At 39.9% G+C, this 12,049-nt stretch overlaps 1 protein-coding gene across 1 annotated transcript in view; it reads left to right on the top strand.

Annotated features, from left to right (window-relative positions):
* cd2ap (CD2-associated protein) overlaps positions 1–11,164 on the top strand; it is a gene marked incomplete at its 3' end in the record, with an annotated part of 55,639 nt that extends 44,475 nt beyond the window's left edge. The window contains exons 12-15 of the mRNA XM_071528439.1: positions 1,974–2,036; positions 6,914–7,067; positions 7,789–7,898; positions 11,033–11,164. Of these exons, the coding sequence (XP_071384540.1) occupies positions 1,974–2,036; positions 6,914–7,067; positions 7,789–7,898; positions 11,033–11,164 (459 nt within the window). The remainder of the gene's footprint in view (positions 1–1,973; positions 2,037–6,913; positions 7,068–7,788; positions 7,899–11,032) is intronic.
* Between the last annotated feature and the right edge of the window lie 885 nt (positions 11,165–12,049).

The following is a 12,049-nucleotide window of genomic DNA, read 5'->3' as shown; positions in this document are numbered from 1 at the left end:
TTGTAATGTATATTTTTTTTTCTCAGAAGAATTAACATGTGCGACAAAAAAAAAAAAAAAACAAGAAAGAAGAAAAAAAAAAGAAAAGAAGAAAACCTTTCCAGACAAACATATAGGCCCGTCACATTAACATACGAAAAAAAAAAGACCACAGCAGACCTCTTATGTACAGATATGTATCTGGAATTCTTAATAGAGTTTAGAGAGAACAGTTAACATGTGTCTCATCAAATGGAAGTCAAAGGGCATTAGTGGGTCCATCGTTTACCCTTAAAGCGGAGGTGGTTGTCTTCTCTCAGTAAACTTTATCAGGGGAGACCATATCAGAGAGAATGCATCACTTTTACAGAGGCGATCATACGTTTTTTTTTCCAAGGGCAGAAACTCTGTGATTTGCTGGATCCACATCTTAAGACCTGGACTAGTATTTGAAACCCATTGAGACAAAATACATTTCTTGTTCTTCATGCAATAGTGACAAATACAGTTTCTTTCTCAGAGTTGAAGACAGAACTAACAGAAGCGTTAAGGACGTACAAAGCAGGGGACATTTCAAAGTTGACCAAAAGAATTTCTCGAGCAGCCCAGTGTATTTTCTCCCAGAAGGAATAGATTTCTTTATAATTCCAAAATACAGGCATATATACGTTCCAGCTTCTTTATTAAACCCGGGTTCTGAGTTCACCAGGAAAGCATTTATAAGGCTCACTAATTTTCACTGAATGCCTGTTTCATATGTCCTGTTTTCTAATGAGATCACACTTATTCTTGAATGAATTTATGCTGCAGCAAACTATGTAGACGTGATTTGTTATTTGCTGTTGCCATGGCATCGAGGCAAATTCAGGTCAGTCAGACGGCAGACACTTCACTCCTGTTCCTGTGCAAACTTCCTCCTGGCTTACAGCAGAAAATCACTTTCTACAAATCATATCTATATATGGATTGTCACACGCCAACTACAAGTTCAACTCTCCAATCTCGCAATCCTCTTGTATACATTTATACCATTTGAAAGAGATATCTTATCACCCAAAAGGTAGAACTTTTTGATTACAATTCACAACCCCGTCTGCGATGGATTATGGCTGATATGTGTACTTTTACAACGTGTTTTGAAATCGGTTTTTAGTCAGCGAGCTGAAGCTTGCAAAACCACAAATGTACCGTGGAACCACAAATACCGTGGAACCATACCGAAGCTGTACCTGTTCTTTCAAACCCTGCCTGCAAACCATATATGAATTGCACCAAAATATCAAGTATTTAGCTATTTTTTTACCATTGCGTTATCAATCTATTTCACGGACACTAATTCAGACACTGGTATATTTTTCAGTGAATATGTCCATACTAATGCCCCTGCTCCAGCTTTGTGCTTGTCCTTGCTTATGCTCCTGTCTGTTTGTGTTCAGATGTCTTCTTTTGTTTATTTTCTTCTTGTTGGAAAATGCCAAGGAAAACACTGTTACAGATACTCATGGTGGATCCTGATAAAGTTCTCTGTTCTCGTCTTTATAATTTGACCAGACCTGCAAAAACTCAAAAGCTGCATTGTTTCTTTTGACGGTGGTTCAGTGTTTGTTTGCTGTTGGCTAAGAGCTGCCAACATCCACAGTTTGCAAAATTCTGCAAAGATTTAGCACTTTTTTTTTTTTCATGTCTGCAGAGGAAGTAGCGCACTACACAGATTCGCCTTCACATCTTCCGCCCACTATTTTGTGTTGCCGTGTGGTGTGTGCGTGTCAGAGTGTGTGTTTGTGTGTGTGTTTATGCCTGTGTGTATGTTTGTCTTCCTGTCTATGTATATGTCTGTCTGTCAGTGCGAAATAGAGGTGTGTGTGTGTGTGTGTGTGTGTGTGTGTGTGTGTGTGTTCCTACTTATAGACTGTTCATACTTGAATCAGTGAGGTCAGACAGAGACGTGTCTAGTAACCCCTCAGACTTACTGTGGACCATGTTTCGTTTCTCAGCTCTCAAGCCAGAGGTTCCCAGTGCCGACAAGAAACCTCAGCACACCAGGTCTGAGGACAAAGGTAGGACTGTCCATCTCCATCTCTCTCACCACCCCCCCCCCAAAAAAAGCCCTCTCCTTTCCAACTCTATGCTCCCTGTGTCATCTCATCGTCCCATTTCCTCACCTTCTTTCTAGCTTTCCTCTTTGCTTTCCCCCCCACTCTTTCCAGGTTACCGCTCTTTCTTTGCTCCTCGCTTTCTCCATCTTTCTAGCGTCCCACTGAGCAATTTTACATTGATTAGACGTTTAAAACACGTCTAAATGGCCCATAGCCGTCTAGGCTAAATTAAGTTTAAATGGGGTTGAAAAGTGAAAGTTTATTAGATGTCTAGCTAGAGTCTTAGCTTGCTCAGTGGGGTCCATCTCTTTTCCTTTACTTCATCCCTCCCTCCCTCAGTCCTTCTCTCCATCCCTTACTGCCCCTTTTCCTCATTCCCTCATTCATTTCTATCAATCCTATCAATTCCTTCTCTACTTTCCCCCTCCCTCCTTATCTTCCTCTCCATTTTTTCATCCTTGCTGCCTTTGCTCTCTGATCCCATCCCAAAATCACTTTCAAAGTTAGATTCACATTCAAGTGCCACTGCTGTTAGCTTGAATGCTGAAACATTTGTGTTCTTGCTTTTTGCCAATAAACTAATTATTTTTGCATAGTCAATGACTTTGGGTATGCTTCTTTGAGAGCAGAAACCCTTTAATGTGAATTCTGGGGGGTATACTGTTGTCCCAATTTAAGATTAGAGTACAGAGAACCCAAATTAATTGATTATCACTGCTTCACAAGAACAAAACTTCAGGTTGAAACGGTGTTTGTGCGCGGCCCTTCTTTGAAAATTAAATTTTGTATTATTGCTCAGCACCACTGAGAAAGGTGGGTGTCTGTGTAAGATTTTCTGGGGGAAAGAAACAAAATAACAGCCCATATTCTCCATCCATCTTCTGAAACTCCTTTTCATCTCCAGCACCAGATGCTTAGAAAAGTGGGAAAGTATCTCTCTAGACATTCAAATCCACTCCGTCCGCCACTGCAGGCTACGGCCTAATAGTTGAAGGAAAGCAAGCTTATGATTGGAAGGTTGCTGGTTTAAATTCACGTTCAAAGGCTAGGGAAGGAAAAGTGAACTAGAACCTCTCACTCAACAACCAAGGTTGATCTGTCCATGAGCAAGGCATTTTATTCCTATTTCATTCCCTCCCTGTAAATCCCCTAGACTGTTTCTGCGAATAAGATTGAGTCCCTTAAGCCGTCTCTGGTATTGGTATTTCTAGTTGAGGTCAGTTACTTGATTTTTCTCATGCACATCGGTAAATTCAGTGAGTCAACCATCCGCATGGTAAAATAACCGACTGGGGGACAGTGATAAGTAATCCAGGGCCATGCCTGTGTGACTGTGTTACACAACATCACTTCCCTGTTTGAAAGTATATGGCCCTTGTAATTGAGATGTCAGTAATAATGTGAAACACTGCTTGTCAATCTGGGGGGGATTAATAGACATAAAAGTTAACTCAAAATACAGTAGGTACTTTCAGATGGAATTATTACCAGGGTAATAATTGATGGGATAAAATTCTTGGGGTCCCGAGGTAATAATAACCAATCACCAGACTTCTCCTGTGGTTGGGCTTGAGTCAACCTGCCTGCAAAAGTAAGTTTAGACGATAATTTGGTGATTCTACTCAGTGTGGGTGAAATACCTGAAAAGGTTGCTAAGTGCTCGATGAATGGCATTCTGAGAGAAAGCATAGGAAAGCATCTTCTGCTGAGATGGAGTTTGCACAATGGTCAGAATAAAAAAAAAGGTGCATAAGGCCAACGTTTATCTTTGTGTTTCTGTTCTGTTCGTTGTCTTTCGCTCTTGTTCTCGCTCACACAGAAGCACAAAGTGTACACACACACACACACAACTTCTTTTCCCTCTCCTTCACTCTTATTTAACAAACAAGTCACTTCTGTGGTGGCTGTTCTGTGATTACACAGATGTAAGAGGCAATTTATTTCAGTATGTAATCACATCAAACATTCAGGCAAGCTCTGTCATTTCATCTGTGGTAAGTGCAGGGTTGCACCATCGCTGCAGAGTTGTCAGTGAGGTGTGTGTGTGTGTGTGTGTGTGTGTGTGTGTGTGTGTGTATGGGTCTGTAAATACTTGCCTGTGCATTGTGTGTGCAATGTGTGTGTATGTGCCTCATCTGATGCACGTTGCAAGCTTCTCTGACCTACTTATGTGTGTGAGAGTTGACGTCTTGTGCGATGAAATAAATAAGAAGCTTGAGTTAGGCTGTATAGAACTTTTTAAAGCAGTATTATAAAGTGATTTATATCCAATAAAACAATAACAGAAATAATTAAGATAAACCTATGAGAATATGATGTGCAAAAACATTAATATGTAATCATATATAATGTTTGCATGTGTCTGTTTTCTCATGATAATTATTCTCAGCCTTTTCATACACACATACACTTGGTGAGTGATACATTTGAGTTTACAGCAAACCAAACATTACAATGCAATGTCAACCATTTTATTCGTATATCATCTTTATTCTTTCTAATTTACAGAAGCACTGTCACTTCCACAGTGTCTCTGCTTGGATGGTTTATACTATGAGGACTAAATACCTTGTTTTCTTGTTTTCTGTCTTCTTTTTGGTTTGGTTGTGTTATAATTTTTTAGCAGTGGGTTAAATTTTTCCCATTGCTTAAAGAATATAAAATGCCGGGGACATCAAGAAGTTAATTTATGTTGAACAAACTCCAGAGCAATATGAAACAATTTTCTGTTTCATAACTGGATAATGTGATTTTTTTTTTGTTTTTTTTTTTATCACCAAGAGTCCCCAACCAAAGTCAAAATAAGGACACCATAACAAGTAAACTAAATTAAATCATACATTGATCAGTATAACAGATAAATCAAAAATTAATGCAGTCGTATTAAATCGTTTCCCTGCTCAACGATTTATTGATTCTCTAACCACGCATCAAGATTCATATGGAATGGGTCTAACAAGGAGAGTTTTAGTCAATAATGGGGTTCTGTACTAAAACCATCAAAATAATTTTTGATTTGTTGGCTAAGTCAGGCCGATGTGTGATTTTTTTTTCTGGATTCTTCGAGTGACTCTCACTCGTCACCAGTGATGAATAGTGACAGTCTCATTTAAGTACAGGCTTACGTAACTCTTTTTTTCCCCCATTGGAAAAATAAAGCAGAAAAAAGTCATCTCCACCGTTGAGGTTTCTTGCATATCTCAGGATTGACCTTTTCCAACACACTAAACCAGTACTGATTCAGTGTGAGGTGCTGCACACAGCCGCAGAGCACAGATGCATGTGTCCACACACACTCTTTCTCCATCTCTTTCTCTCTCTCTCTCTCACACCCACCCACATCTTTTTGTGTGAAAATCTTCACATTAGCAGTTAGTGTTGATAAATCCAGTTAGTTGTCTCCACCCCTCTCGCCGTCTCTCTCCCTTTCTCTTTTTATCTTTATTCTACTGTCTGTTCTCTTTTATGTTTTTTCATCTTATTTCCGCCCCATTCTTGTTTCCTTGTTTCCTTCCTTCTCTCCAACCCTGTCTTAGGAAGTCCTGAGGGGCATGTTGACCTTTTCTCTGTGTCCCACGGGGCTTATTTATGTACAGTGTGAAGGGAGCAGCAGATTAGCAGGGATGAATATATCACACTGTTGCTTTGATGTGGAAAAAGGTCTAATTAGCTTCAGTGCATTTTAAGCCCAGTTCTGTGTTTTGTATATACAGGAAGTTGCACAAGTGCGACTAAAACACATTGATGTATTTTATCATGAATAAATTCTCTGTAGATTAACATAATCCTTATGTCCAGAGAAATTATCCAGCTACAGGGCGTTTGCACTGTGAGCAAATTGATTGATGGGTTGCTCTATTCTGATTGATTGTTGGCGGTACGAGAGGCTCCCATTGCATCTGTGTAGTGGGCTTGTGCTACAAAGTTTGAACAAGCAAATCTAGTATTTTTGCTGCTCTGATATTGCCTTTCATAATGTTATATTGTGTTATCAAGTTAACATTGCTTGCAAACACTAATTAGGAAGCATTAATCGAAAATAAACAAAAAAACTCAATAAAATGTCTTAGCAACCTCAATGATGGCTACAACCATTCGGAGGTTGAGATGTTTATTCCTGCAGTTTAAAAAAAAAAAAAGTTGACAACTGGGAAGCTCACCCATCTAGCACAACTATTGTTCATAGAACAAAATCACATCAGTAGGGAAAGAAGGAAGCATGCAAATCGGATTAGCTGTTGACTGATGATAACCGTGAAAAGTTCAGCTGTGACCAACAAACGTATTAACCATCAACACACTGGACGAGTTTCCATGGTCACTCATCTCTATAGGAAATGAATGGACTTTCGGTGACATCTTGATCGTGTTGCTCACAGTCTGAACGCACAGCTAGAGACTGTGTGTGAGTCAAGATGGTTTGGTAATGGATTGGATAAGAACTTGTGTCACTTTAAAATGGCTTACTGAGAATCAAGATCAACGGAAAGACACACACATCGAAAAAATAGGTGAAAAGCATCTATACATTCCAGCAATGTAATGTCCTTAGATTTGCCTAATATGGTATTTTCTGTCCTTGCTTTCTTTCTCTCCTCTCTGCCATTTCTTTCTCTTTCTTTCAACTTTCTCTTTCACTTACTCTTTTTGTCCATCTCCCCTCCTCCAACTCTTTCTTTTTCTTTCCCTCTCTCTGTTTTTCTCTCTCCCCCTTCTTTTTCTTCATCTTTGCCCCCAATTTTCTTTCTTTTCTTCTCTTCACCCCTCCTTTCTGTCTCCATATCTGCCCTCTTTCTGTCTCTTTCCTCACCTCTCTCTCTCTCTTTTGTCTGCTCCAGTTGACAAATCCATGCCAGATCACAAACCATCCAAGCCTGCAGCCCCGGTGGTCCCGCCCAAGAAGCCTGTCCCGCCTCCTGGGAAGAGCAGAGCGGGAAGCATCCCACCGAAGAGGCCCGACAAGCCTCTCGCTCCCTCGCCAAACCTCGCCAAGTAAGTCTGTCCCAGTGTCTCTCTGTCTGTTCATCTCTCAATCCTTCGCTTCATCTATTCAGCGATTTGAGTCTGAATAGAGAGGAACCACCTGTCCGTTCATCCATGCAGTCTGTCAGTCTATCTATCCATCGGTACATTTCTCCATTGCACATTACCGTATAGTCCTGCCATCCGTCTGTTTTCATCTGCACACCACTGATGTTCCAAAATAACAAAACCTCAATTATTTTCTTTCTATACAGCACCAGGATAAGTGCTATCTGTTGTGTATTTATGGTAATGGCCACTCGTAAAGGAAGGTGAATCAAGCTATGCACTAAAACGACAATGGTCTCCATAAATGACACGCTATTCATAGTATTCTGTTACATCACCACACAGCCATAACAGGTGATTGTAATGAATTAACAGGTGATTATAATCAAATGACAGCCACAGTGAGTAATGAGCTGTGTGTATGTGGTAAAGCACCATATTGGAAGAAAATGCATGAGACCTCATGGGAATACTATGAATTAAGAGGAGAGAAAAGTATTCAGCTCTTTTTATTCATCAGTAATGAGCTGTGGTCTTTGCACTGCACAAAGCGGCTGTTTCTTGTGGTTTTTCCATCTGGAAGCGGATAATATTTTATCATAGAACCACAATATATTGAGATACCATTCATAAATGTCTGCCTCCTTTCCCGTTCACTCCCATTTTTCCTTCTCTACTGCAGGCACAATGGAGAGTTGCCTTCCTTGCGACCAAAGTCCGACTTTGAGCCGTTGTTACCCACCAAACCCAAAACGCTGTCTGGGGACTGGGGGGAGAAGGCCCCGGATATGGGTATGTACAGCCTGCTTCAAACCACCATGTCTACACTCAAAATCCTGAATTTACTTAATAATAGGGCTGAGGGATTCTGGGTAAAATGATAATCCATGTTATTTTGCTAAATTTTGTGACCACAGTTATAAATCACAATTATTAATGAATGAATTGAGGAACAAAATAATTTTACGGTACTTTTGGCATCTAATATCAACATGTCGATTATTTTCAACTACAGAGGACATCCTAGATTAAATTAAATGTTTTCTTTTTGTCGGTATGTCATTATTGTACAATTACAAATTATTTACTGTTGAAACAAAAATTGCACTACGAATAATTGTGCAGTCCTACTTATAAAACTTGATAACACATAGAATGCTTAATAGTTTGGCTTGTGCATGTTGTAAGCTTTTTTCTTAATCCACCAAAAGTCAAAATTAAGGTCTGTTTACAGATTTTACAAACATTACCAAAGTGTTCCCAAAATCCATAATATTCACGTGACATATCAATCGCCACAGCCTTATTGCTGACATTAGTAACAGCCAGGTGACAGCAGAGCAGCTAGAGACAACATCATTAACAGACTGTTGTTGTGACAAAATTTCTGCCGCCTAAAAATGTGTTTCCCCTGGCGGTGTGTCGTCATTTGGTCCCCGGTGTGTGTTGTTGTTTTGCCACTACAGAAGGAAATTATCATGGGTGAAATGTGCTTAAGAAATGACAATAATGTGTAGCCTGACAGCTTCCTTGTAGAATCAATGGACGCTTATGGTTTGAGATAATAAGATCTCAAACAAGCGTGAAATCCGTTCATTATGAGGCAACTCGGTAGGCTATTTTCTTTTTTTTTTCTTTTTTTTTTCTTTAGGGATAACAGGGATTTAAAATAAAAGAGACATACATCAGTACAGTAGAGATATTGATAAGCAGAGGTTTTATGCAGTTGAATTTTCTCATTATGCACATGTACAATTTTCCTCTTTCCTTCCCAAAATCCTTCTAATTTTTTTTATTTATTACAACAGCTGTAAGTTTCTAAAAAAGGTAGATGTGTCTATATAGAGTTGGGAGAGGTTTCGACAAATCAAATATGGGGAGAGACAAAAGAGGGAGGTAGGAGACCAGAAAAACCAATGATGAGTTTTGTTAATACAAATAAAACAACAAAAACAGATTATTCATTTGTCACTTCCACAAAATCTGACCGTAAGGGCCGCACATAAGAGACCCATTTCGACCAGAATTTATCGGTAGGCAATTTTCATTCTTTGAAATGGCATGGCATGCTTTTAAAATGTTTTACTGTTGGAAACAAACGCTAGGAAAACAATCCCCAGAAGTTGAAATGTTATTTTTTTTCACTGGTGTGAAACAAGGCAAGACAAGAAAAATTTTGGCAAAGTTTCAAACAGTTCAAAAACAACAAAAATGTGTTGGGAGGTAGGTGGTCAGGGTGAGCGTGGACATTTTACAAACTTCATGACAACACACATTGATAAGTATCCCTCTTAAATTAATTTCAAGTCAATCATTCTAGATAATTATTTTTGTTCTGTTGCTTCATCCCCCTAGGTCAACATTACATAATGGTAGAAAAGAAGACACAAAGAGCGCTGCACTGTCCATAAAAAATGAAGTTGCTGGTGTCAAAAAAAGGTGCTCTGGGAAGCCAAGGAGCTAGGTCATGAAAAGAGATAGACGATGGCCTCTAGTGCTGGAACATGCAAAATGTAAAAATGCAATGCTTTTCAATAAACAGCGCTTACAAAGTGCTTTACAGAGAAAATAAAAACAGACAGAAAGAGTAGAATCAGTTAAAAGTCAAACCGTAAAATGTGTTTTGAGACGTGATTTAAAAATAGTAACAGACTCAGACAATCTAACAACGGGTGGCAGACAGAAGTGCAATCGAAAAGGGCAGGAGGAAGGGAGGGTTGTGAAGAGAGTGAAAAAGAGGGATGATAATTGATTGATAATTTACAGATGGATATTGTGGGGGTGGAAAAGCAAAGAGAGTGATGGACAGAGGCCAGGGGAACAGAAAAGGAGAGATGAAAGTCACAGCGAAAAGACAGATGAAGAGATAAAGAGGTCGAACTGGCCTAATGGTGTTTCACTGGAGACTTCCATGTTTGCGACAGACGCCATTTAAAAGTGATAAAGAGCTGCTAAAACTCGATCTTTCCTGCAATCACAAGCTATGTGTTGTGTTGTAATTCACTGCAGCTTCTCGCTGTCTAGGTGCAAAGTGCTGTTACACAACAGTAAATAACAGTATACACAGTGCTTCAGTATTACATAATACATAAAAAAAATAAAAAAAGGGGGATTCTTGCTTCTGTTTTGGTTTGTTGTGCACACATACACACACGTTAACAGTTCCTTTGAAAGATATGAAGGCACAGCTGAAGAGGTGGGACTGCTTTCCTAAATCAGTCTTTTTGTTGTACAGCACTCATAATACTGTAGGTCTATAGCTTTGTTTTTTTCCTTGTTATTCATTGAAGAGAAGAGGCCAGATGTTCTATGGTTTCAAATGTTCCCTTTTGAGAGGATTTTTTCCCATAGGTGCGAAGATAAATTTTTTTTCCTTAATTAGATAGTTCAAAGTAGAGAGAGAGAGAGAGACGGGAAAGATTGGGAGAGAGAGGAGGGATGACATGCGACAAATGTCCTGTCCCAGGACGTTGCAGCTACACAATACACACCTTAGACCGCTCAGCCACCAGGACGCCCCCTCATTGTGCAAACTCCTAGTGAATGAAATAATAGAGACACTAATCATTATTTTGCTGGGGGTATCCCCCAAACCCTCTCAAGGACTCCTCGAGGTCCCTGGACCACAGTTTGAGTTAATATGTTCTGATTCCCAAAAATGTATCAAGACCACATAACAGTAGTTTTAAAGTACAGTTTTGTTTTTGTCTTGCCTCTCCTCCTTCACAGTTTTTGTAATTTGAGGTGTGAGGTCCACTTGTGTTTAATTTCTTCCTCTGTTCCTTCATTCAACTTGGATATCCTTCTCTCTTTTATTCTCTCTCTCTCTCTCTCTCTCTCTCTCTCTCTCTCTCTCTCTCTCTCTCTCTCTCTCTCCTTCTTCTCCCCTCTTTCTCTCTCATCTTTTTCTCTCTCATCTTCTGTAGATCTGATGAGTTTTGATGAGCTGTCATCTACCTCAGAGAAGCTCTCTCATCCCACTGCTAACAGACCAAAGATGCATGGCAGGAGGCTGCCTGCCCAGTTTGGTGGAGGACATTCGGTGAGTGCGCACACACACACACACACACACACACACACACACACACACACACACACACACACCACACACACACACACACACACACACACACACACACACACACACACACACACACACACACACGCACACACACACACACACACACACACACAGATCATGGCGGTGCAGTTAAGGCTAAAGTATGCAGATGTTTCCAGGTCTTGGGAAGTTTGGAAGTTGGACAAGTCTGGAAAGTGTTTGTTGAAAACGAATGATAATTTTAATAATAATTAAGTATAATAACAATATATACTGATTAGATTTAACAAGTATTGAAAATAAACAAAATGTAGAAATCATTATTATTTACTAGGGATGTGCGCGATTAGTCGACTAGTCGTTTAAACGTTTCTACCCTCGCTAATCGGCACCAGAAATACTAGTCGGTTAAACTAATAATTAATAATGTACAACGCCGATTAGCTGTTGCGTCTAAGATGTTACGGAGCCACCTGCCACTAGCCGGGGCTGCAGCCCCAGCAGGCGGTTACGCCTGGATGTAAAGGTGGAAAGTGGGACCGGACAGACATGACATCTCGTAAAACCAGCACGGTTTGGCAGTATTTTGATCTAGAAAAGGAAAATAAGGTTGTAAACCTGTATCCCACCTAATGAAGATCTACTTGTGTGGTGGTGCGGGAAAACGCGATGCTTTCCAAAAATATGTCGGCTTGCAAGTCACTGTCTCTGTGTGCCTGCAACATCTGTGCCAGCTGAGAGAGTTTTTTCAGTTGCTGGACTTATTGTTAACAGACTGAGGTCTCGCGTTTCACCCAAACATGTTGACATGTTGATTTCGCTGAACAAAAATGTTTCGTCAGTCGAGTAAGTAGGCCTACCACGTTGTGTGTGTGTGTGTGTG

The sequence above is a fragment of the Centroberyx affinis genome, unplaced genomic scaffold, assembly GCF_046629955.1.
Source record: "Centroberyx affinis isolate AG114_WGS23_722 - 3 ecotype Tasmania unplaced genomic scaffold, CSIRO-AGI_Caff_v1 ptg001676l_1, whole genome shotgun sequence".
Lineage (NCBI taxonomy): Eukaryota > Metazoa > Chordata > Actinopteri > Beryciformes > Berycidae > Centroberyx > Centroberyx affinis.
The sequence above is the reverse complement of the archived record's forward strand: the minus strand, read 5'-3'. Positions and strand labels throughout refer to the sequence as shown.